General features: G+C 35.2%; 1 protein-coding gene across 8 annotated transcripts in view; it reads right to left on the bottom strand.

Annotated features, from left to right (window-relative positions):
• spen (spen family transcriptional repressor split ends) overlaps nucleotides 1-27,463 on the bottom strand; it is a 147,611-nt gene that overhangs the window by 67,352 nt on the left and 52,796 nt on the right. For all 8 annotated transcript variants that reach the window (XM_088264354.1, XM_088264513.1, XM_088264440.1 and 5 more), the window contains exon 2: nucleotides 5,416-5,736. In XM_088264354.1, coding sequence (XP_088120480.1) covers nucleotides 5,416-5,736 — 321 coding nt within the window. The remainder of the gene's footprint in view (nucleotides 1-5,415; nucleotides 5,737-27,463) is intronic.

Below are 27,463 nucleotides of genomic sequence, written 5' to 3'. Positions count from 1 at the left end.
CATCCTAGGAAAACCGTCATTAAAAAATTCGTAATAATCAATTACTCAGTTACACGATTTCAAAAATCCATAGTAAATGTACTGACAAAAAACGTTAACTCGAAAATATGACATTTTGAATCAATAATGCATATTATAAAGTTCTATAATCTGGCAAATTACACTTAGTAGTTTAAAATGTCATATTTATGTGGTTTTAAAAGTAAATTCAACTTTAAGTTTTTTTTATTATTAATTTATGTATTTATTTATTTATTCATTTAAACATTACATACATAAGTCACATATATAATATTCCTGATGAGTAAGTTATATTACTCATTTTGGGACATGGGATTAAAAGCTGGTATTTTACAGCTTATAGAACAGGGATTATTCAAACAGGGATTTTAGAGCAAACGTTTTTTGGCAGTATACCCACGACATATTTTACATAATAACGATATTACATCATAATATTAACACGTTTATATTAATACGTAACTTATATTTTCAAAATTTTCAACCTTTCTTTCGCCTTTCTTAATTTTATCGATAGTGCTTATCTCAGCCTTGAATTCATTCCTCATTTCACCATTCGAACATCTATCATACATCGTTTTACCACACATTCGTCTGCGATATTGCATTTCGACTGCATTCAGTCTACTTTCATCGTTATTTTGCTGACTCTATGCTTCACTTCCATACATTAGATTTGATAAAAGTGAATAAACTGATTTAAAAACAAAAAATATATTTCAGTCCCTAGTGTTTTTCAGTTGTTATTTGTAGATACGAGATTGATTAGAAATAGCGTCGAAATGTGTTTCCATTTAACCTTTGAATGAATAAGAATGGAAACAAAGCCATGTTTTGACGAAAAAATATTGAATCGTAGTAAATTTTAGATAAGAGGCGTGCAAAAATACGAGATTGTACGTTGGGCGGTTAAAACACATGTTTATAAAACCCGTATCACTCCACACTTCCTGTGTTTATGGCGATTTGTTTATTTTCAATTTACGTTTCATCATATCTGGCAAGAGAAGCCAGCGCTAATAATTTTAACTTATGTATTTTATATATTTACGAATAAGCTATTATAAAAAAGAACATCTCGCATTGACGTCATAAGAAAAGCTTCAAGGAAAATATTGCATAAATATTAAAACAGAAGAAATAATAAAAGCACCGATGTTTTATATTCCCGATACCGTAAAAGCACTTCAGTTTCCATCCGTATTGCTCGAAGGCAAGTCTGGTGGCATGAAGTTATCACAGTTACGTTAAAAAAAACGTTTTGTGTCTGTGTACGTTTAAATATAATTTCCTAACATACATTATGGAGAATTTTATAATATACATACTGGAAAGCGAAAACATCTGAAGTGCCATTTTTAGCATTTTATACCAGATTTATATCATTTATACCTTATTTATTGTAACTGCAGACAGTTAGTAGAATTCCATATTGAATTGTTGGGTAATATATCCAAAATTAAACAAGGTTTATTGGATTGAATTCTACATTTATTTATGTACATGTTAATACGTGACGCGTTTCGTCTTATTAAGACATTATCAGACACTCAGTTATCAAACACTCAGAGTACTCACATATACATAAATAAATGTAGAATTCAATCCAATAAACCTTGTTAAATTTTGGATATATTACCCAACAATCATTTATACTGTTGAAGCAGGATAATCCATAGCCCGCAACTTAATGTCCTTAAAACCCAAGTAAAATTCAACGTCATTTCATTTTTGACTTCAAACGCGGTTTTTGTATTTAAAAATAACTTTTTCTTCAAATAAATATATGGTTTTGATATAAAAAGAGTAATTGAAAGGTTAGGAGTTTAAAAAATGTACATATTCGCCAAATTCCAATATACATATTCTAAAAAAAACGTGCGCGGACAACACGTGTGGATTCTCGCGCAGCTGGTTCCGTACTGACTTTTTATATTTGAGAGTGCACACTTAACTGTTGAATGGTCGCAAGGATAACATAACACTGCCATTAAAAAGTAAAAAAAGCTGTTTTTTTTGCAAACTCAGATTTATTATGAATTCGTACGCCTGTCATCTACAAATGAGCCAGGAAAGTATTTCAAAGTTCATGATTTACATTATGTAATACACATTAGCTACGTTAGAATTTTCATGAACATCGATAATATATTTCAGTAGCCTATTAAAACTTTGCTCCAAAACTTCAGTAGCCTTTTTTATTTGATTTGAGTTATGAATTTAACTTTTTGAAAATCGTAGTATTTCAAATATTAATTATAAAGATACACGCATTATGATATAGGTACACAGAATGTGTTCATTAATACATTCGGCAGTCACTTTGTGGTAATATCTATCCATTTTAGTTTTACTTGGTAAATACCATTGTATTTGCTAAGTAAAACGTAAATTAAAAATACATAGAATGTTGCAATTCGATATGAATTTCGGGTAAGTCTAACGGGCTCGTATTTGGGAAAAATAATGTAGAAAAGTTGTAGCAGTCTTCATGACACTAACCACATAACCCGACCGATGAAATTTTAAAATGCTAGGATTCTTGTAAAAATAAAACCCGACCGATGAATTCATAAAATCCTAGGATTCTTGTAATAATTAATAAAACCCGACTGGTGAAATTGTAAAATTCTAGGATTCTTGTAATAATAAATAAAACCCGACCGATTAATTCATAAAATGTTAGGATTCTTGCGATAATAAGTAAAACCCGACCGATAAATTCATTACACGCTAGGATTCTTGTAATAAAAAAATAAAACCCGATGGATGAATTCATAAAATGCTAAAAATGACTGTAAAAGTAAACAATAAATATTATAAAATGTTAAAAATAATAAATTCAAATTCGCAAATGCATAATTATATGTGTAGAAAAACAGACATTTTTTTTAAACATAAAATATCACGACGATAAAAGGTCGGATCTAGACAAACATGACAATATAAATAAAACATGTGAAAAAACTAGCCTAAAACATTAGTTAACATAGCAAAATGTTATGAATTTACAGATTTGACGTTTAATTTGAAGAACTCTATCTTAATTTATGTATTAAATGTTAAATCAAATTCGACATTCGTTTGAAAATGCCATAACAAGGCGAAACAATAGTCCAAAAAAAAATATGTGTTTTTTCAACAGTAAAAAACAAATAAGTAGACTGAAAAAAATCAGTGTTTGATTCAGTATTTAATACATAAAATAAAAATCTTGCGAGTTAAAATAAATTTTAAAAATATTATCATTATTTACAGGATTGATTGCTCTGCTGCTCGTACAGCAGGTCCGGAGAAATGGAACAAATCATGCTACCTACCTTGCCTTAATAAATCCTAAGGCTTGGCTTATCGCTAGACACTAATTCACTGTATATTACGCGCAATGGGAAAACACGGCACTCGCGGTTCCGGCCACTCGGTATCTCATGAATCAGCACTCACTGACACTGGCGCTAGTTGGTAATCCGGCAAGCACTGCAATCCGAGGCACACTGCACATCCTGGGGCGGGAGCTGGCGACCGGTGCATCGATCCGCCCGCTGCACCGGCGCACAGCCGCCCTGGGCACTGGGCGGGTGCATCCACTATAGTGGATAGTGGATACTCGCCACCACGTTATTACATCTATTCACTTGACAATTTACATCACTCAAAAACAAAAAAATAAACACTTCGGGGAACGAAACGTCTGATCCGCACACACCCGTATAGTTTCAGGCGCAAACGTGGCACTTTTCAAATCACTGTTTTCCCATTGCTAATAACACTTGTTTGATTTATTTTTCACACATGATATGAAGATACACGAATTGTAAGGGACAAAATAATACTTCGATCCATCTATCGTACTTTTTTTTAAAGTCTGTTAGTTTCAAATTAATCAGTGGGGTTTAAGGAGAAAAATAATAAGGCAACATTCTTAAATATTATGTATAGTTTCAAGACCATTATAAACGCGACTTTGAAATTTACAAAAATTCACAAAAAAATGTTTATCAATATCCTTTAACAAATTTAAATATCTTGTGAGGTGTCAAGTGCGCATCTGTGTATAAACAAATGACCAGAGAAGATATTTTGCATACAGCACGCAATATCGAATTAAATGTAAATTTTCAGTGAGAAAACTACTTTTTAACATTGATTGATATCAGCCAAATCTTCCTCCCAACAATCTGAGAATTTCACAGAAGAGAAAAATATGTATTTCTTGAAATATATTCCGCAAAACATTATATTGCGATTTATGCAATGAAATTACTATTTATATTTAGCAATAACTTGTTATTTTTATGAATTATTTTTAATAAATAGATCGGCAAACGTTGGATAACCACACGTGAATATCAATTTTTGTCTACCAGTATGAAAACAACTAAACCTTGGATGGAATTCCATAAAGAAGCTTGCGTTTTATCTTCGTAGTATAGCTATAACTTTATAACTTTGATTTTACTATGTTCAGTAAAAAAAAACAAAGCATTATCATTTTTTCCAGTAACTTTTAACTTAATGACTGCAAATATATAATATAAACGATATAAAAATCCCAAATTCATTAAAAATAAAAGGCCAGAAGAAATGTCAAAGTTGTCTTCACTACGAAGTTAAATCGGTAACTTCGGCATGGAATACCAGCATAGAACTGATAGGTTTACATCGTGTTGGTCAGTTACAGGGTTTCTTCCCCATTAGGTAGTATTTTAAGAAAATGGCTTTATTTAAATAATCCAAATTAGTTATTATTATTATTATTTATTTATTTTAACTTCATGTGCAGAAAAAAGTACATTGGCGGGCTTATTGCTAAGAAGCAATATCTTTCAACCAACCAAAAATTAACTGGTTTTGGAAGTACATCTTACACAATATTTCTTTTTTTTTAATATTGTGTGCGATGTATGTAAAAGACTAGAATTTGCTAGGGTTTTGGTGATTTGGCTGGAATATCGAATAATTATTGATAGGGTTGTAGAAATGCAACTCACAAATAGATTCAAGTATTGATACCAAACATTAACAGGTTTTAGAGGTACACAATATTTAATTTTATGCGCAAATGCACGTTAAGGCTAGAATTTTCTAGGCTTTTGATAATCTGGCTGGAATATCGCGTAATTATTCATCGGGTTGTAGAAATACAACTCAGAAATAAGAGTCAAGTATCGATACCAAAAAGAACAGGTTTTGGAAGTACATCGTACACAATATTTCTTTTTTTAATATTGCGTACGATGTATGTAAAACACTAGAATTTGCTTGGGTTTTGACAATCTGACTGGAAAATTTGAATATCGCCCAATTATTCATCGTAATGTAGTCAGGTACCGATAGGTGGACCGAGAGCGGCACAGAAAGGGGGTAATCCTCAAGTAGGAGTATAATCCTCACCCGTGAGCCGCGAAGCGGGGCGCCGAGTTCACGGAGCCGGAGCTGGCCGAGTAGCCGGAGCCGGCGGGCGAGCTGCCAGCCGAGGCGGACGATGGAATGGCCGCCGGCTCGTAGTACACCGTGGTGAGCGGCCGCTCGTCCAGCGTGTGCTCCGTGTCGTGCGCCTTGGCCGCCGACTTGATGTCCATGAAGGCCACGGCTGCGCACAGGCCCGCGCCCGCGGCGGGAGCGGCCTCCGCCCCGCCGCCGCCGCCGCCCCCGCCAGCCGCGCTACCCGTGGCGCCCTTCGCCAGCAACTTGACGCTCTGGACTCGGCCATACCTGCAACCGAACGAATCACATTAGAGACAAGACACCACCACACATACGACCATCATATAATATTACTTTGGAGGAGAAACAAAAAAACACGATAAATGGAAAGTTAGGAGCGTTTAAGCACTACACGGAATTTCACTGCCCGGAATTTTACGGTCCGGTGTAGGTAGCATGCAAAAAAGCAATGGATTGGCTTATGCACTCGATCACGCTTAACTGACAAACTTCATAGTAGTTCTGTCGGAAAGTAAAATTACCTGTAGTGCACAAGCGCCCTACGTGTCTAAGCTGGAATTCATTTCCTATATCTTTAACATCCGTACATGCTCTGCGATTAGTAAGCCTATTGATACGTATATGTATAAGATATATAATACTTATATGAAGATAAAATTTAAGATAGAGTGTTTATTTATATCAAATACATAGTGCTCATGTTTTCGGCTGGTATGTATGTACCAGAAGACAAATGAATCTCTGTCTACCCTGCAGAAGAGCGGCTTGATGGTTACTTTAACTTTTTTACACGACTAAAATATCAATAATTAAATAAGCGTAGATCAGAGGTTGAAGAAACCGGGAGAATAATGCATTCCTACGGTTCAGTTTGATCCAACGAGAGAGACATAATGAGAACGTGATACTATTGAAAGACAAGTCAGAAGGCGTCGCAATAGTTCAATACGAACTCTGCAATTAATTAGGCACCGAATCATGCAGTTCGTGGAGCGCTCACCGCACAGATAATGCAAGGCAGGCAGGGGTTCGGAGTGCTTGGGTGGGTAGTACAACCGTAGAATGTGCACTAAGCTGAAATTCGCTAGATGTTGCATAATTGCACGGCGGGATTCAGTGCATAACAGGCGCATCACACGTGAAACTAAACAGTTAACTCGGTAACAATAAATTAGTACTGTCGCAAACTGTTCATTAACGGATAGTAACAGTAATACAATTAGCTACTGTTGTGATGCGGAATAAGCTGTGTGTACTTGCAAAACTTTCGGCGCGTATTGTTCGGTGGGTGTTGAAGATAGAACGCAGTACGAGATATGATTTTTTTTTACCCCTAGGTAACATTTGACGTAGGTAATTATGGCTTTTTTCGTTGCTTAAAATACCGTTTTTGTATTGAAAAAAATAGTTTTTCTTCGAAATAAATATATATCTTTAAAAAGAAAAAGAGTTTGTGAACGGTAAGGAGATTAAAAAAAAAAACTTCTTTATAAGTATTTTCTAAAAAAATTCAATACATGCATATATTTTTTTTAAATCACGCGCGAAGATACGACCGACCTCTTGCACGGTCACCCCTTAACCGTTTTAGTGCTGAGATTTTTGTTATACATATGTTAAAAAGACGTTTTTGCCAAAAATGGACTGTTTCAAATTTAACGTACATTGTAAGGGCGAAAACAATAGGTTTTTACGAAAAATGAATTTCTATTCACTAAAAATGAGTTAAATTGATTTATTTATGAATACTATCCACGAATAACAAATGAAATTTTACAGTACATACTGCATCAAAGTATTGGGTACTTTCAACAATTTTCAATGCTATTATAACCATGAACAAGCTAATTTTATCACGTGGCTAAATGAAGGTTAAAATTTACAAGTAGTTATTTATATGTACTTATTTTTTTAAAAATATAATTACATCACGTTTCCTAATGCTGCAATTTATTGTTACAATAAGTGACACATATGAAATAAAGCATCGTATTATACTATAGAAACATAATAAGTATAGTGTTGCGATGTGTTAATATTTAAAAAATATTTTTTCTACATACTTAAAACGTACAAAATCATTGCATGATTATTATTTTTAATATTTTTTTATCGATGATTCAACGCTAACAAAAAATAAATACGAACATGAATAGAATAGTTACATAATATGAAATGAGAATACCACAAGTACCACAAAATGATATATTTATTGCGTAACGTGCATGTTATGTTTTACTTGGTCCGGTTTAAAGATGAACTCAAATGAACTGGGAAACAAAAGTAAGGTATCAATCAAAACTACAATGCGCAGAGACACATAATAGCGAATAGCGAATGTTCTACATAGACGAATAGAAACAAAACCATAAAGGCGAAAGGCAAATCCATTATTCCACGATACAAATTATACGAGTATATTGAAATAACAAAGCGAAGTTTAAAAAAAACGATCGAAATACGTATGTACATGGGTATATTAATCATTATTTTTTTACTCCAAAAAAATGAAGGTAAAAAGTCTACGTGTTTATTTGTTTAGAATTTCACAAATTTATGTGACTGAATTTTTAATGAATTCCTCACTGGGAGATTTCTTACCTAGTCTTATACCAAGTTTTTATTAAATTATTAAAAACTTAAAATTATATTATTATTATTATTAAATTATATCCGCTACAGTGCTGGGTATCGATATATCGACTCTGGTATACTTTTCCATCGTCGATGTAACGACGATGACACCAATGCGTTTAGGGGGTCGAACAGGGAGATAGATAGTTTCCAGGGGCGTGTATAAAGACTTGATTCGTCAATAACATTCGCGAGTAAACAACTTTAAACAATTTTTTTAGTGAAAAATACAAATACATTTTTTGTAAAGACTTCTTGTTGTTGCCCTTACAATGTCCAGTAAATTTTTAATGAACGAACTTAATTTTAGCAATACATTATATGTAAGAAAAAAATCTCAGCACTGAATCAGATATTACTAGCTGTACCCGGGCCATGTGTTGCCGTAGCTCAGTCTGGTTAAATGATAAAGAAAGAAATCGAGATATAAAAACACACGCGTATTCAAATTCAACGTTGTGTCGAAATTTCAAAGGAATCTGTGAATAACTTTAGTACCTAGATTAAAGATTTCAAATAGATAATAATTCGCTATAACATAGCTTATACAAATTATTGAAAAAAGTTTTGTTACATACCAATATTGCAATAGCACGTAACTTATTTTACTGGCAACCCATCCACTTTTTTCAATCTCTTGTAACATTGACAAAAATGTTAATTTTTCAACGCGAAACGTAATTTTGTCCTTAAGAAAAAGATTTTAAATGATACAAGCGATCACAATAAATGAAACATTTAACAGAGGATATGAGTTAACGTGTTAATGTAATATTCGTGACTTCATTATAATAAACTTTTTTTTTTTACAAAAATGTTAATAATATAAGTATATAACCCACTCACCGAGATTTTTATGTTTACCGGTTTCGAGACGTAACGTCTCTTCGTCAGGACAATCACTACCACAGCATGCAAACAATACCACCCTTCATCACCATAGCACCATTTACACACTTAAAACTACACATGTAAATGGTGCTATGGTGGTGAAGGGTGGTATTGTTTGCATTATGTGGTAGTGATTGTCCTGACGAAGAGACGGGTACGTCTCGAAACCGGTAGACATAAAAATGTCAATGAGTGGTTATATACTAATATTATTAACATTTTTGTAAAAAAAAATAATAAGTAAAAATGACTAACCACAAAGTAAATGCTTTAAATATTAATAATATTGAGAATATAATAAATAATCCTTTAGTGTATATTTTTAACTGTTTATACTTACAATGTATGTACTTTTATTATAAAAATTATATATTACAGTATCTACTCAATGAATTAGGGCCACCCATTATTTTTTTGAATACTCTGAAATCTTTTGGATTATAATATTTATTTTACAAAAATACTTTAAGTTTTCGATTGACATCTAATATCATGTATATTACCTTCAATAATATGTAAAATATACCTGGATTATTTAAGCCTTTACAAAATTTCAAACCCTTTTTCTGAGAAAGGTCCCTAATTAGCACAGGTGACAGATAGTTGAAAGTTCAAAAAATAGTCCTATCTCATTTATTAGTGAAGTTTCTTGAGTTCTGGTTGCTGTTTTGTTCAGAGAGGTTATATAGTTATCGTGTCTTGTGAAAAAAACTTAATTTTTAATTTTAGTTCATAAAGTATAATTTTTTTTTGTAAACACAAGTGTTTTTTTTGAAAAGGACAAAATGGGAAAAAGTAAAGACATTTCTGAGGAAAAAAAGTCTAGTGTTATAGTGCTACTGAAATTAGAAATACTATCTAATAGAGAAATTTCAAAAAAAGAAAACGTTTCTCGTCAAACAGTGGACAGAATTTCAAAATCAATAAAAAATCAGTCACCCGCCACCAGCAATCGGCGAAAGAACTGTCGTAGAATTAGAAAAACAACACCGAGGACTGATCGAAAAATCGTTCAAAGTGCCTTAGAAAACCGTAGTGCATCAGCAAAAACATTAAAAATAAAATTGGAAGAAGAGGGTATAAATATATCGGTATCAACACTGAGGCGAAGTCTTTACGAAGTAAATCTGAAATGCAGGCGCCCTGTAAAAGTACCAAAATTGACACCACGAATGAAAGCGGATCGATCAAAATGGGCCAGGCTACATCGAAATTACTCGGTAGATGATTGGAAAAAGGTATTTATTTAAATTGAATTTTCAACATATCATTTTAGTAAATAAACCTATATTTTTTAATTAAACTTAAATTTTCATTATTTTTCAGGTCATCTTTAGTGATGAGTGCCGGTTAGAAGCCATGACAGAGAGCAGTCGATTCGTCAGGAGAACACCAATGGAACGTTACAATGAGGCCTGTGTGGTAAAAGTTATCAAACACCCCCCTGCAACAATGATATGGTCATGTTTTATTAACAATTTACCTGGGCCGTTGTTTTTCGTGGAAGGAAAAATGAACCAAAATTCCTATAAGCAGGTCCTCGAACGAATTTTATTGCCCTTCTACCATACACTCGACCCAACAGAAGGTCCATACACCTTCATGCAGGATGGGCCACCTTGCCACCGGGCTAAATCAATAATAAAATTTTTGTCTAACAAAAATCTGCCTTTGCTCCCCTGGCCTGGAAATTCTCCGGACCTTAATCCTATAGAAAACGTATGGAGCATGTTAAAAAATAAGGTATACTCATTTCCAAATCCGACTGTAGACTGTCTAAAAAAAATATTCAAAAAATTTGGTCAGAAGACGAAGAAATAAAAAACATGATAAAACAGTGCATTTTAAGTATGCCAAAAAGAATTGAGGCAGTTATTTTTGCCAAAGGTGGAAATACTAAATACTTACTATATTTATATGAAAATATATGCATAATTTAAGCGTAATAAAGTGTTCATGTGTAAATAAAATTCAATGTTGTTTTATTCAAGGTTTTCTCTGAGTTATTCCTGTTTGAATTGAGAAATTGCGCGAAATTCTGCGTGGCCCTAATTCATTGAGTAGATACTGTAAGTGATCTAGTTGCGGCAGTAAACTAAGTAGTCTGTATTTAACTGAACTTTTATTTATAAATGGACTCGTTGTAAGATTGTAACTGTGTAAGGATAAACTGGTCAGTATAATGAGCCATTCGTGGAAATTAGATTATTATTTGCAATTCATGTAGTTATCAAACTGAGCATATCATTATATTCGTGAAATGAATGACGAAAGCATTATATGCATACATGGTAGACCTCCGCAATGTAGCATGTGAGATTGGTCTGGAATCTGCATGAAATGTGAGCCCCGCTTTGAAACACAAGATGCTCCTGCAATCTCAAACCGCACAGGGCGAGCAGACATATCGCTCACTCCTGTCAACAACGTCATAAATAAAAAAAAACTTGATTTTTCAGGAGAACGGTTTTAAAGTTTAAAAATGTATTAAAAATAAATATCAAGCCACTTATTGAACTTTTTACTGTGCAACAGATCTTTTTAGGTAAAACCTGAAGGTTTTTTCTTCATTCGAAAAATATTTAGTGTATTTAAAAAAATAATAAAACAATACATTTTCTTCAAAATGCAAAAACAACACTTTCTGCCCTGTAGCGCGTAAATATTAAGTTAATATGCCACTTTTGCTGGGATATAGTACATTTTCTGAGCATTCCGAAAACATGCACAACAGAAAATTGACGATTTTTTATTTATGACGTTCTTGAAAGGAGTGAGCGATATGTTACATGCGACGCAAATGATTATCTTAATCAGTAAAATAACGTCGTTTGGACTCCTGAAGGCGCACCGCTTTAAAGCTATAATAATAATTGTATTTACAATGTAACACTTAGTTATTGTTTATAGTTGATACTGGAATACGAATCAAATTTCAGTTCAAGTATCTATAAAAAAGGTCTTATCTACGTACATAAGTCAAGTAAGGATAAATTTTACTTTACTTTTATCCGCAATGATGCATAGGGATTGCATCATATAAACAAAGTGTTATCTTGATCGTCAACACATGAAGGAAAGGTGATCAGCCCTCCGTTTCAGGTACCAGCCCAGGGTAGTATTGAATAAATATTAAAGTGAAAAATCATTTACATTTATTTGACACCCACTGGGAATCGAACCCGGGACCTCCAGATAGCCGAGAGTGCTGACCAATACACTACGGAATCCAACAATTTTACTTACTCCAATTCGATCATGGCGAAGCGCACTTGAGGTAGTATTTTACGATTATTATCGAAAATAGTGATTTTCACCTCATGGGAAGTGACTGGTCCCTGAAGCGCAAGAGTGATCACCTTGCCTTCGTGTAAATAACAATCAAGATAACACAGCGTCAAAACGATGCAGTGCCCTATGCACCATCGGGTGCGGATAAGGGTTAGAAGAAGTAATATTTTAATAAAAACATAAATTTAAATAGCGGACTAGACAAAATTAATTGATGAAGAAAACAAAACTAGTCTCGTATCGCAGAGTGTATCGGAGCTGCTCAATACATTTAGAATCTGTAAAATATATGTACTGTGTAGTGTACAGCCATTACAGATGTAAGTAATCAGGAGATGGCGAGAGAAATCGATGGGGTCGCGAGTGCGCACCAGTATTGCTGACTGTACTATACTTTACGTATATCATTTCTATATATTGTGAGTCATAGCATCGCCATAGTACAGTGGTTGGGATGTTCTTCTGCCATGCTTGAATTCCGGGGTTCGATTACCGAAAGGGTCGACAAAAAGACATACATAGCAAAATCATTTTTATAATTTATATTTGAAGCACTAACTTTGTGATTTTCCGTTTAATAATTTAAATGTAACTTTGTTTGAAGTGATTTTAAAACAAAGTTACATTTCAATTATAAAATCATTTTTATGTTTCTCTTGGCTTTATGTAATTTACCCTTTTTTTAAAGAAATAACCCGCAAAGGAAACTTTTAAGGGATATTCGCAAGACAGAATTCATTCTACCGGAGACGACCGGAGAGGTCACAACATGTCAGATCAAGCCCGATTTTCAAAAATATTTTTAGTTTTTTATATATATGGTATACTTATATAAGAAATATTTTTATAATTTTTAAAACTCTTTACCTTTCAAAAGACTTTTCTTTTCAAAACCATTTTTTGTAATTATTTCGAAGAAAAACTATTTTTTTCAAAGCAAAAACGGTGATTTGAGAAAAAATCAATTCCATAAAATGTAACCTGAATTTAGAGACAATTAAGTTGCGACTTAACGAATTCTGGGCCTTAAAAACCATTTTGAAATTGATTGTAATTTTAAAACATCGGAGGGTCCATTTGCATTTCCTACAAAATGGATAAGCCAATATATAGGATGGCGCGATATGCGATCACGCGTCACGGTCACCTCATTCGAACTCTGTGAAGAAGCGTCCGCGCTAGGACAATCGTGGTAAAGGCATACGCCAAAGAATGCCAAATTCGGCAAGTTCATTTTGACGATTACTGCGCGTTAGTTATCGAGTACAGAGCAAGTAGCGTCACGGGAAATAAATATATTCATATCCGTTTTCGTCAAAACTAACAACAAATTCTTAAGTTTTTTTTGCATTATATTTGACATCTTAACATAGATGAAGAAGAAGATGGAATTCTGGGCATTATAACAGGGCTTATGACCGTCATGGGTTAGTCAAGTGATAACTTCATCAATTCTACACATGATTGACAACCACGCTACTTAAATTCTTGAAACTTTTAAATATATTGATCAACTCGTAATACAGTATGCGTGAGTTCACAATAGCCGTCAATGGTGGGATGAGGAAAGATTTTATTAAGCGGAGACTCTTTCCATTTGTATGTGAAGTCCGAATCATGGATTATATATACACATACTTGATAAACGCTTGAAAACATGCTTTTCAATTTATTATACCTTATAATTTGACTAGTATTTGGACACACTCAAAATATTGAGTAAGTAAAAAAAATAACTATCACGCCGCTTCCCTGTAGTTAGGCAGAAAGAATAAAACGCCACACCAATATGTCTTTATTTATTTTATTTGTTTAATTTAACAAAAAAAAAATTACAATTTAATTCATTAGCTACACATTAGAAAAATCTTATACTAGTCATGCGGTGCCTCTCCAAAAAATAAACCAAGCTCTTGTGCTTGGAGAGAGATTTACATTCAATTTTTATTTATTTTACTTAATTAAGGAAAAAAGTGTTTTTTTGTAGTATCATTTTTGTGTTTTCATGTAAATATTCATTTAATTTTAGGTACCGTAGAACGGGGCTACTTGAACTTTGATGTGTTACTCGAGCCCAGTACAAATAAAAAAATAGATCTGTATTTGGTCTACAATAATGAACGTATCGACATGATTCATCGTTTCCCTGACAGGTGACACTTATTGTCACGATACGTTCATTATTGTAGACCAAATACAGATTTAAATATCTTTTTTGAACTGGGCTCAAGTAACACATCAAAGTTCAAGTAACCCCGTTCTACGGTACGCAATTTAATATTTCCTCTGCAAACAATCTTCGCCTCTTCCATATTCACGCATCTCCTCAAACATACCCACCGAATATTCCGACTCCCCCTGACCTGTACTTACTCTTACAGTGTATTTGTAATACTTGACCATGCCAAGTTTCATTCGGTGTTTTCGACTCAGTGTGTTTTTAGCGGTTGACCTCAGAGACGTTGTGTCGCAGCGTACGCGATTATTGCAAATTATTTAATTAATTCAACTGACAATTAAAAAATAAAAACACTTTTTATCGTAAAAATTGACGTTACACTCTTACAATGTCAGTGTTTTAGGTTAGAAAAATTACCATGGAGTAAGCTAAGACAGTGTATTTATTAATATTCAGCTTGACACTTTTTTTCAAAGCACAATTTTGCTCACAGATGACACATTTTTGGTTAAATGGCTGTCAATAAGTAGAATTGCGTAGAATTTGGAGTGGTGAAAACCCAGAAGCCTTTGTCGAGACACCCTTACATCCTTACATAAAAAGTCACTAGTGTGCTTTATGGTTAGGTGGAATTATTTGCCCATATTTTTTAAAGACGATGCCGGCCAGAATGTTACGGTCCGTGGAGAACAGATTACTAAGTTCTTCGTACCTCAGCTGAATGGCATATATGTGACAGAGCTGTGGTTTCAACAAGATGGCGCAACATACCACACGGCGGGTACCACAATTAATTTATTGCGGAAAATTTGAATTTGTATACCTCTAAAAAAACACCCTATACAACATCGGTAAAAAAATTTAGATATATGCTAGTTGTCACTACATTATTTACATGTATTGCTTTGATGCTCCACACATATTGGATTTTCGTCGTAAATTTTACGAATGTCTCTTAATTTAGGGTTAAACGCCATCATTTCTTGCACTATTTTTATGCTGTACGTGTTTTTATTACGTGTTTTTATATTTTTATGATTTACGTTACGATAATATGATATGCACGACGTCACATTTTACATTATTTATAATAATAAATCGATATCTATCGGTAACAACTGATACGTACACCTTTACAAATACTCGTATTACTTGGTGTATAACATTACTTTGCGGCTGAAAGAAATAGTTCAACCTCGGCAAAGCATCAACTCAGTAGATAGATACTACTAATGTGGTTTCATTGTTTATCAATATATGTGTGTACATTTTTTTATGGATTTCGGTAAAATTTATAACCGTTTGTTGTCATGGTCAACTCGTTTCATTTCCAAATCATTACATCTGTTTTGACCTTCGAATACGTATTATTGTGAAACCATGGCTCACTTCCTCTTGATTCAGAAGGCCAAAGAATACTGGATACGTGATATATGATGGAATGGTGACGTCAACGGTATTTGTTTACTTTTTTCTCTCAGATTGGAAAGATTGCGTAATATTAAAGGAGGAACCTTCGGGAGGCAGATGGCCCATTCCTAACAGCCTGGTAACGTGACCGTTACGAGATTGCAGACTCTCCTCTATTAGGTAAAGTGAGATGGACATGTCAATGTATGTAATATGTTTTTATATATTTAATTTTAGAGAATAGTTACATATCGCTCACTCCTTTCCAGAACATCATAAATAAAAAATCGTCAATTTTCAGTTGTGCATGTTTTCGGAATGCCCAGAAAATGTACTATATCCCAGCAAAAGTGGCATATTTTTAACTTAATATTTACCCGCTACAGGGCAGAAAGTGTTGTTTTTGCATTCTGAAGAAAAGGTATTGTTTAATTATACTAAATATTTTTCAAATGGAGAAAAAACCTTCAGGTTTTACCTATAAAGATCTGTTGCACAGTAAAAAAGTCAATAAGTGGCTTGATATTTATTTGTAATAACATTGTATTATATTTTTAAACTTTAAAAACGTCCTCCTGAAAAATCTTTTTTTTATGACGTTCTTGAAAGGAGTGAGCGATATATCAAGGCATTCATATAAATGAGTTACACAAAGTATTTGTACTATTCCAGTTACAAAATTCCATATTTGTAAATTTGTGAAAATACCCGGAAAAGGGACGGGAGGGAGGAAAAGGGGAAAATGGAAAGATCAAAGCTTAAGTCAAAGACAAATTGTATGAAACTAGGGACACACCACGAAATGAATATGGAGTTTTTTTTATTGAATAAATGTATAGTATTTTCGAGTAATAAATGTCGAGTATATTCGAATAAATTCGAAGATTAAAATATAGTTAATAGCAAAACAAAGCAATGTAGTCCACATTATTTTCTACCGTCATATAGCAGTTTGTTTCCCCTGCCGAATTCAACCAAATAAACCCACATCAAAACAATAAGTAAGGAAAATCAACGAATGATGGCCTAATACATAGATGTGTGGAGGCGCGAGTCTGATCGGATGATACAAACGAGAGACGTCAGATTGAAGATAAAATATATTATACAAGGGCAAAATAACAGCAATTTTATTGACGTAAGGAAAGGCATAAACATTTCAGCAAGTTTCAACTCAATTCCATCGACTGTCGTAAAACGTATATCCGCCGCGTCAAAAATGATAAATGTCGATTTCACGTTCCTCGTCGGCTATCAAAGGTGAGGCAGTACGGCAACGTCGCGCGAGTACGTGTATAGCGCGTACTATGTATAGTTGTGGCGCGCGAGTCAGTGGCAGTCTCGAGCGGCCAAGAGCGAACTGGCGAACTGGCGAACTCACAACTCACGGCACTCACACTAGCGCACTCGGCGCTCAGTCGGGTGGGGGGTGAGGCGCGGGGAGCGGGGAGATAACTCCGCCAGCACTAAAAATAGGAGCGGGGACTGCCACCGCCACCAGCCTCGGCCGCCACCTCCGCGCTCCGCCATATTGCCGTCTGCTCGGCGGCCGCGCTAACGTCTCTGGCTGGAACCGAGTGAAACATCATCGATAGCGGTTCCCGCTGTTCAAACTCGTATCGAACTCCGCTAGTTTACGTGAAACGTATCGATTTACTATATTCTCGTCCCGAAAATACCTCGACTTATCGACAAAACTTCATTTTGCCGCGCAACGCCAGCGCAATCGCGTTCGACTCTAACTTACGTTGTGCTCCGAATACCGGGATGTAATATAAATATTCGAGTCGCGCCGATAATCGTGTACACGAAGTAACGACGAGTTATCAGATAGCAGATAGCTCATCGTGTGTGCGGTAAAAGTAATGATTTGATTACAATATAATAGGCGGCGGACTACCCGAGCCCCGAGCCCCGGTTCGCCCTGGTGCGAGCGGTCGGAGCGCGACGTTGCCAGCTCTCGCCCGGCGGCAGTGTACGTGCCGCTGTGAATGTATGCGTATACCGCGGCAGCCGAACTACATATTACTCATTGCCAGTGTGAGTGTCTTGTACAAGACACCGATAGGATATGTGTCTGAACCGGCGCAGAAAAAATAATACTTTTCATAAAACCAGACGGACGCAGAATGCCGAAATCGCGCTAATTAATTCGTCCGTCTAAATCCGAATAAACTATTACATGATACAAGAGAGTGGATAATATTTTGAAGTCTGATATGATTATATATAGAAAACGGAAGAAAAAAACTGACTGCTTTTATATTTTATATCAAACATTACAAAAAGGAGCCATTACAGCAAACAAAAAATAAAAAACTTATGCATAAGTGTTCAAAACTAAACTAATCATTTTACGTAATCTGTATATTTTATCTAGATTACATGTAAACATAGTATTTTTGAAATTACGCTTTTCATACAGATAAAAAGAAGACTATTTGAAAACAAATTTGTTCACATGCTAATGGATAAAAAGCATTATAATATATGTAGTTGTGATATATTTGTAGGATTTAAAGATAAGATAATCGTGAGAAACAAAACATTTTCAAGTCATAATTTTAAAAAAAAATTGTTATGGTAGGAATTACATGTTTCTGCTAACAAAAATGGTTATAATCCGTATGTTTTTTATCATTAAATGATTCCTTCTGATTTTGGGCTTGAGTACAAGACATGAGTCGGTAGATATCAAACACTTCATTACTTTGTTGATTGGTATGTTTATACTTAATGCAGACCGATGCTTTAACCGCTTATATTTTTACCGCCAAAAGAAAATGTACGTCGAACAAAACTATGGCAGGAGTTGGCAACCTCGAATTCACATAAGTAATTTCATGAAATATTAAATATTCTCCTTTTCACTTTAATATGTATATGGTTTTATGCGCATTATCTCTACGTGATTTTTCTGTAGAAATAACAAGAATAAATAAAACAATAAAAAAGATCATATGAGCAGTTTCTATGATATTCATATTGAATTTTTTTTTTTTTTTAAAGAGAAATATTTGTGTTTTTATTATTAACATAAATATTTCAATTTCATACTATTTCTGTGAGCCTAAGCGGCTCATTATTAGAAATAGGGATCAAATTGTGGTAGTGGGTTCGAACCGAGAAACTCTGAATTAAGAGTCCGCGACACTAACTACGGGACCACACCCGACACTTAACCAATGTTTTTTTTTTATTATGTATTTAAGTATTTTTAAATATAATTAACCAATGTAAAATTCATCTATTGTAGATGACTTGTTGATTGATTTAATTACATTGGAAAAACCGACAAGTCAGTGTTTGGTCGTTTATACACTGGAGCGAAAAACCTACTAGTCGACTTTCGGTAGTGATGAATAATGTTAAATAATAGTATTTTTTTAATGTTTAATTTAAAACATCATCGTATTGTACCCGTTGTAATTTGTAATGAATAGTATTTAGAAAATAATATGTGGATACGGCTATAGTAGATACTGAGTGGATAAGTTATCGAAAGAGTAAAACCAAGAATGTCAAAAATACATTTATACCAACGTGAAGAAAATTTTATTTAAAGCTACAATAATAACTCTTTTCATTTATCGAAAAAGGCGGGAGAATAAAAACTAATATGGTAACATTATCAAGTTGTTCGAACATTCCATACAATAAATACATTTTAATGTAACAAACGATTAATATTAAAAGAAAAGTTGCCATATGTCAAAACATTTTTTTAGATGAGAGTTTCATCTATTATTTACTTTGTTTTATGTACAAGTTTAAAAGATCTTTGTTTCTTCTTTATGGATTTTAGAAAAAGGTTTTATTTTAATCTGTGTTGGGAACAGGAGGGATTATCTACTGTGGGCCAAAAGTAAATTATTAAAACGTCTTATTTAAATTCATCATGTTTAAATGTAGAAATTATTATGACAATTTTTTCGTTTAAATACCGCAACGCAGGACTAGAATACATAATAACAAACCTGGCTATATTAAATTTTATCAATGCCGCACTAAAATACAAACATGTGAGACTTTTTTTTTAACGCCGTGTGATCACAAAAGTGTGCACCACATATCTATATATATGTATTACATATACACACGTACATGTCGCACACATACAGACTCAAGTGGGCCGCAATCGAGAGATCGCCGAGCGATATTACACACCGGCTGGATCGTCTGTTAGAGCGGGACGGGGGGAGCTTAGTCATCGCGGGAGGGCATAGGTGCGAGAGAGAGCCAGAGAGGAACGAACGATGACGTCAAGAGCGAGAGGCCTACGAGCTGCCTGACCAAATTACACAAACAATCCATAACTCAAGGCCCTGGGAAGTGAACTGGACGATCTCGGAATTATTAGAAAAGGTTTCTCGGAAACCTACCCTGCCCACAATAATCATATACGAAAATACTAAAAAAATGTACGAAAATGTATGAAAATACTATAAACGAGTATTATAAGCTAAAAAAATTATGAATATTATTGATAGAGGGCGATGATCTCTGTAGGTAAATGGTGAAACAGTTACTAACTCACTAACTAACCATCACGCCGCTTCCCCGCAGGGGTAGGCAGAGAAAATAGAACGCGACACCACTCTGTCTTTGCAAACATTCTTCGCCTCTTCCACGTTCATGCATCTGCTCATTCATACTCGCCGATTGTTACGACTCCTAAACTGACCACTTTCAAGTATTTGGCATACCTGATCGTGCCATGTGAAACAGTTACAAAACAATAATTTTATGATATAATATAACAAACACATTTAAAATTCTACATATTTTCGCGTAAAACTACATTTTGCTCGCCTTTGCGGTGTTATGGTTTGCGTGTTCAGCTACCGTGCTGGAGGTTCCGAGTTCGAATCTAATATTTATTTGATACTACCCTAGACTGGTCCCTGAAGCGCAGGAGTGATCACCTTGCCTTCATGTAAGTAACGATCAAGATAACGCTGCGTCAATACGATGCAGTGCCTTATGCACCATTGGGTGCGGATATGTTTAGAATAATAATTACAAACTCGAATTTTCACGTAAAACTTCATTTGAAATGACAAAAATCATCCAATGTTTATAGTATTTCTGTGCAATCTCAAGACTCCCTAAAACCCATCTACCCATAGAGATTCGCGGTGGTCGATTTTGGTCCATTATAATATAAAACCCTTATCCGCACCCAAATAGGGCACTGTCATATAAACGCAGTGTTATTTTGATCGTTTATACAAGAAGGAAAGGTGATCAGCCTTCCGCTTCAGGTACCAGTCCATGGTAATTTTGAATAAATATTACAGTGAAAAAATCACTAATATTTATTTTACCCCCCTTGGGAATCGAACCCGGAACCTCCAGAACGGTAGCCGAGCGCGCTGACCATTACACTACGGAGGCGGACACATTATTAACATTTTATATTTAAAAAAAGCGAGATCTTTCCGATACTACAAATATGTATGTACGAGTATATATGTAAGTATACGACAGCGGTGCGGTGGATGGTGTCAGCTTTCTCCTCCTCCAAACAGGCTTCATCCAACACCAACGAGAGCAATGTTGTTACCCAGTCATTTGGTCGCATCCTGCCGGTACAATTTCCTGATTAAAGACTGAAAAACATCGCAAATACGCATAAGGATGGATTACAAGAATTGCGGGTTGAGTGCGTAACCTGACTACTAAGAAATATCTGCCAAATTTGTATGTAGTTGTAAATTGATCAAGTTAAAAAATTAGAACTAAGCGACAACGTTACATAAGTTGATATATCGCTCACTCCTTTCAACAACGTCATATATCAAAAATCGTCAATTTTCAGTTGCGCGTGTTTTCGGAATGCCCAGAAAATGTACTATATCCCAGCAAAAGCGGCATATTTTAAACATAATATTCACCCACTACAGGGCAGAAAGTGTTGTTTTTGCATTTTGAAGAAAAGGTATTGTTTAGTTATTTTTTTAAATATACTAAATATTTTTCAAATGGAGAAAAAACATTCAGGTTTTACCTAAAAAGATCTGTTGCACAGTAAAAAGTTAAATAGGTGGCTTGATATTTATTTTTAATACATTTTATTATATTCTTAAACTTTAAAAACGATCTCCCGAAAAATCAAGTTTTTTGATATATGACGTTGTTGAAAGGAGTGAGCGTTTCGCATGTAATAACGTTGTGGAAAGGCAACAACCGAAGCAAGCAAATTATGGTTTAATTATTGCATAGTAGTGTAGATGTAGGTATAGAGTAATTACTCCAGAACCCTGGAGAGCTAGAATATAAGCGGCCACCATATCTCTTTGGAGACGGATCGCCTTCGGGTCTCAGATACCTCCGTCAAGGACGGTGGCCACACGAGGTACAATGTGCCGCACAACCACAATAGGTAAGACCGTAATCACACGCGGTTTCTCAGTATGTGGACATATGCAACGTACATGTCCTCAAACAAATAAATTTCCCAATATCTGAGATTCAGTTATACCATTCAGAATTTTTTTGTATAAAGGAAAGCTTCCACTTTTGCTAAACTATCTTCTATACCTCCGCGCAAGCCCAAATGAATTACCGTGCATATTTTAGTTTGCACATATTTCTGTACTGTCATGATATGAAAATCTTTTTTATTTAGTAGGAGGAATTCATGCGTTAGAACAGTGAAGAAAATACACATCCGTGCATTGCCGGCGCCTGCGTAAAAGTGACTTGGCGACAAGTCAACAAACATGCATAACATGCGATGCGTACGTAGTGTATTATGAAATTTATAAAAAGTATCATACAATGTTAGCGCTATTAAAATGGACAGTGTATACACCCACACATATAAATGTGACAAGTTAACACTGCTTTCTTGGGCAATTCAAAAGTAAAGGGTTATTTAAAAATGAGTACAAATGAAAATATTGCGATAAACTCCGATTTACACAGGTGTGAGAGGATATAATGAAGCAAAACATTGAGTGTGTTTGATAGGTTTGTTGCTGAAATTGATTAATCTGTGAAGAAACACCTTCAGAAGGCAACTGTTTTCGAAGAAGTTTCTAATGCAACACAAAATCCTTGTCACGGGAGAATTTTATATTGAAAGCTAGCTGTCCCACCACCGTATTTCCATATGTGATTCAGAAGCATCTAGACTTGCTTACAGACCTTCTTTTGCAAAGTATTTTTTAAATTAATTAAGTTGCAAAGCCTTTTTTAAAAAATGAATTAAATTTTTACAAAAAATTACAGCAAACTTTTTTTAATGCACATTTTTTATAGTATTTTTGAAATGAAATGGACTGTCGACAACTTCAGTCACTCGACGGTATGCATGCTCTCGCACATTGCGCACTGTGCGCGAGAACATAAATAAAGAAAAGGAAGATGCATTGTTGAACTTGGTATAGCGTTAATACCATAGTGTGTATCCTGACTTTCATAGTATTAATATTAACTTGCTAGAAAACTTAGATCAATGTACCTAACAGTACATACGGAAAACAGAAGACGAATCGTGTTTTATCGGAAACAACGCAGATACCATATCGGACATGTAAATATTTACCAAACGTCGAACTGGGAACCTTTGTACGAGACATAATATAAGGAAACGACCCACTTGTACCAACCAACTAACAAACAAAAAAGTATTGGGCATAATTTATGCGTGCATGAGTTAAAATCTCAAAGAATAAGGTCGACTATGGCGGAGCGGGGAAACGAGGTTACGGTAGTTTCTTTATGCGCAATGCTCACAACAGGGAGTTCGAACGATCGAGCCAGATGATAAACAATGCTTTATAAAACAATCCCAGCTCTTCTAAGACACAATACGCGTGGATCGCCGCACGTTGGCCGAGCTAGCGTAGCAACTAGATTCCCCGGTAATTAGTCTGATTTACGAAGCATCGGAAATCAATAGTTGTCACGTATCAAATATTCGCCAGAAGACAGAGGCAACATGGTAGCGAATGCGAGAGAAGCGAAGGCGCTTTCAGATAAGCGGCCGAAAGATTTTGAAAGAAATTCATCATTTTAATACAGGACATTATAAAATACATATGGAACCGATAAACACCACGAAGTTTGGAGTAAGGTCCTTGCAATATATTAATACACGAGGACATGATAAAATACACGTGGAGCCGATAAACACGACTAAGTTTGGAGTAAGGTCCTTGCAATATATTAATACACGAGGACATGATAAAATACACGTGGAGCCGATAAACACGACTAAGTTTGGAGTAAGGTCCTTGCAATATATTAATACACGAGGACATGATAAAATACACGTGGAGCCGATACACACAACTAAGTTTGTAGTAAGGTCGTTGCAATAAATTGCGTATACCTAAATTAACCGGCTGTCTGACATATTTAAAATAGAACCTAAATATATAAATAAACCCTATAGGGATCCTAAATAAATATCTTTCTGGTCTTAATCCTGTGGATTGGTCTGCAGCAACAAATGACATCTTCTTCGTCATTCCCAAACCTGGTCTATTTTCCTAAACCCTCTTCAGCTCATCATACGTCGAGCAGCCAATGTATGTAATAAGTTTAGAATGAAATAAATAAATAAAGCGCCGCCAGGTTTCCACGGGCCGCTGCGCATTTGTACGTACACGTAGGTAGGTAGGTACCTACCTCCGCTAGATCTACTCCTACCTGCATCCCTCCCACTAGCCGCGTTTAGATTCCGATCTTCTCCATTGTCCGGGCACTTGCGCAAACGGGCCATTCCTCCGATCTCGTGACGAACAGCCACCGGTGGATTAATCGCACCTTTCTGCGAAACGGCGTCGTATTGGTGACCGACGTGGGTCCGATCGGCGCGTTTTGTGTCGGTTGGCCGCCAGCCAAAAACCGGAGTCGGCCATATTTTATTACTACGCTGGAAAGTTGCTCGGCCGACGGCAGGAGAGCGTGCGACCTACGTGCACAGCCGACCGGTTGCGCAACAAACGTCCCAGACGGAGACGGAAGATGCTAATTTACACAGTAGAAGATTTTCATACAAAGATGTTATTTATCAGTCATTGTGACCTTTGTATTATTTTTTTGCGTATATAGAGTAAGTTTTTACGAAAAATTCAATAGCGGTCATGCGTTTCTACCTATCGACGCAACAACCCTCCCTGTCAAACTGTCAGATACATAAAATCCGCCTCGTTATAAATGTGTCTTCGAGAATACTCCACGTTTTGTAAAAATAAGAAAAACCAATGAACTTGAAGACATACTCATTTTCTTTATTATTATTTTAGGCATTAACTTTGTGGAATGACATGCTGATTATTTTGTAGACGAAAACATTTGTCGTTTTCAAAGCTCGTCTTCAAAACGTCGTGTGTAATGAAATCAACTCATTAAAACGTTTTTAATTAATCAATTAATCTTAGTAAAACCACTATTTCTTAAAATCTACTGTGACACGTGTTTCGATGCATTCCGCATCATTTTCAAACACCGTATGTGAAGCTAATTCTTGAAATCATTAAAACGTATTATATTATACAAGTGTTTAATTGTTTTAAAATAAACAACCATGAACTGTAGTATCTTCTTCTTACATTCGTCCGCAATCGATGGTACATAGGGCTCTGAATCAAACAGATGCAATATTAAGTTGATCGTTAATTATACGAAGGCAGGGTGATCGGTCAGTCTGGCGCTTTAAGTACCAGTCCAGGGTTATAAAAAAGAAATATTAGAGTGAAAAAACACTTTTATTATTTTGACCCCCTGGGAATCGAATCTGGGACCTCTAGTATGGTAGCCAAATGCGGTTACCATTACACTATGGAGGCGGAAAAACGTATTGTACCATATTATATTCCTGTATTTATCATTAATCGTTCCGCACACAATTAAAATAGATATAATTAAAATAGACATAGTGTCGGGTTATGGTCCCGTGGTTAGTGTTGCGGACTCTCGAGTCAGAATTTCTGGATTCGAACCCACTCTTTCACAATTTGATACCTATTTCTAATAATGAGCCGCTCAGGCTCACAGAAATAGTATTAGATTGAAGTATTTTTGTAAATAATAAAAAGACAAATAAATCGAAATTGAATTCAATTAGAATAATGCAGAATATGTATGTATGTAAGAACATATTTATAATACATACATACATATATATACATATAAAAACGTGTTCCATCGGAATTTTAGTATGACTTTAGTGTTAAAACTTTTAAAGACAGAATGACAATAAAACATGTACTAGGGGATTAGTAGATTCTAAATCAAATTCTAATGTATTGTACACAGAATGGCTACGGTCAATCTTCCGCGGCCAGCTCAGTGCAGCCGATGAGCCGATACAAAACGCGAACAACAGAAAAAAACTGGTTGATAAAAATGAAGACTGGTTCGTGTTGTTGCTCTCGCGGCAGATACGAGTTGGAGAGCTGGCTGCCAGCGGAACATCATGACGTAAGACGTAATGTTTGTCTCCGCTCGTTAGTGGAGAGCGGCTCAGCACTCGACGCCAGTAGACACTTGTGTACGTACGGGGAAAACAATTTCGCCCAGAGTACGACGAACTTCGAGTTTTACTGGCTTTTCTAGGTTACGAGACACACATACGTATCGCGAATTAATAACACGAGTACGTTAGCGCTTGATTTCGAAATCGTTCACCGGTACACGCCGACTGAACTGGCGATAGATGCCGCAGAAATATGAATAGGAGGCAATAAATGATCTGAAACGGTATGAAAGGCCCAATATACGATAAATTGCGACTTAATTTTCCTGAAATCCAGGTAACATTTAACGTAATCAAATTATTTGTGTTTTTTTTTTAATTCAGTAAAAATGCTTGCTTATTATATACAAGGTTTATATCATTAAATGGATTTTTGCTTCTTCTAACCTAAAAAAGTGTTTTATTTTAATATGTGTTGGGAACAGGAGGGATAATCTAAGTGTAGGCCAAACAGGAACATTTTTGGGATAAAACCACGTTGACTGTCGTCAGCAGATCTTCCGTTCCACTAGAAGAGGGTTCAGCATTCCTAGCTTAGGTACCAATGTCCTTCACTATGTTTGTATCGTGTATGATACCGAATTATTTGCTTAAAACATCGTTTTTTAGAAAAATAAATAGTTTTCTTCGAAATATTATATGGTTTTGAAAAGAAAAGAGTTATTAACAGGAAAAGGGTTTTAAAAAATATGAAAATATTTTGCAATACACATTCTTCAAAAAAAAAACGTAATTCCAATGCGTATATGTATTCTAAAAAAATGTGCACAGAGACACGTCTAGCTTCTCGCGCAGCCGGTAGCTTACAGAATTGTATGTTTGCGAGTACACGTCATATTTCGCGATCACATAATGTTTTACTATGCACATGCACGTGCGTATTCGACGCAATTTGATCAAATGAGAAATTAACGTAAAAAATAAATCCGGGAGAAAATAATGTTCGGTGCCAGAGGCCGGAGATTATTCCACGAAATTACAGCCAATTGGCCATACAAAATATTGCATAATGTCTGTTTAAATTGAAAATGGCAGGTAGGAAAGAAAGGTTAGCACGATCCGCCATTCGTGTCGATATCCAAATGCCAGGTCAATCG

Source organism: Brachycentrus maculatus, unplaced genomic scaffold (assembly GCF_059751285.1).
Source record: "Brachycentrus maculatus isolate JH-2025_06_01 unplaced genomic scaffold, ASM5975128v1 h1tg000003l, whole genome shotgun sequence".
NCBI lineage: Eukaryota > Metazoa > Arthropoda > Insecta > Trichoptera > Brachycentridae > Brachycentrus > Brachycentrus maculatus.
Note: the sequence above shows the minus strand (reverse complement) of the source record. Positions and strands in the feature narration are given on the sequence as shown.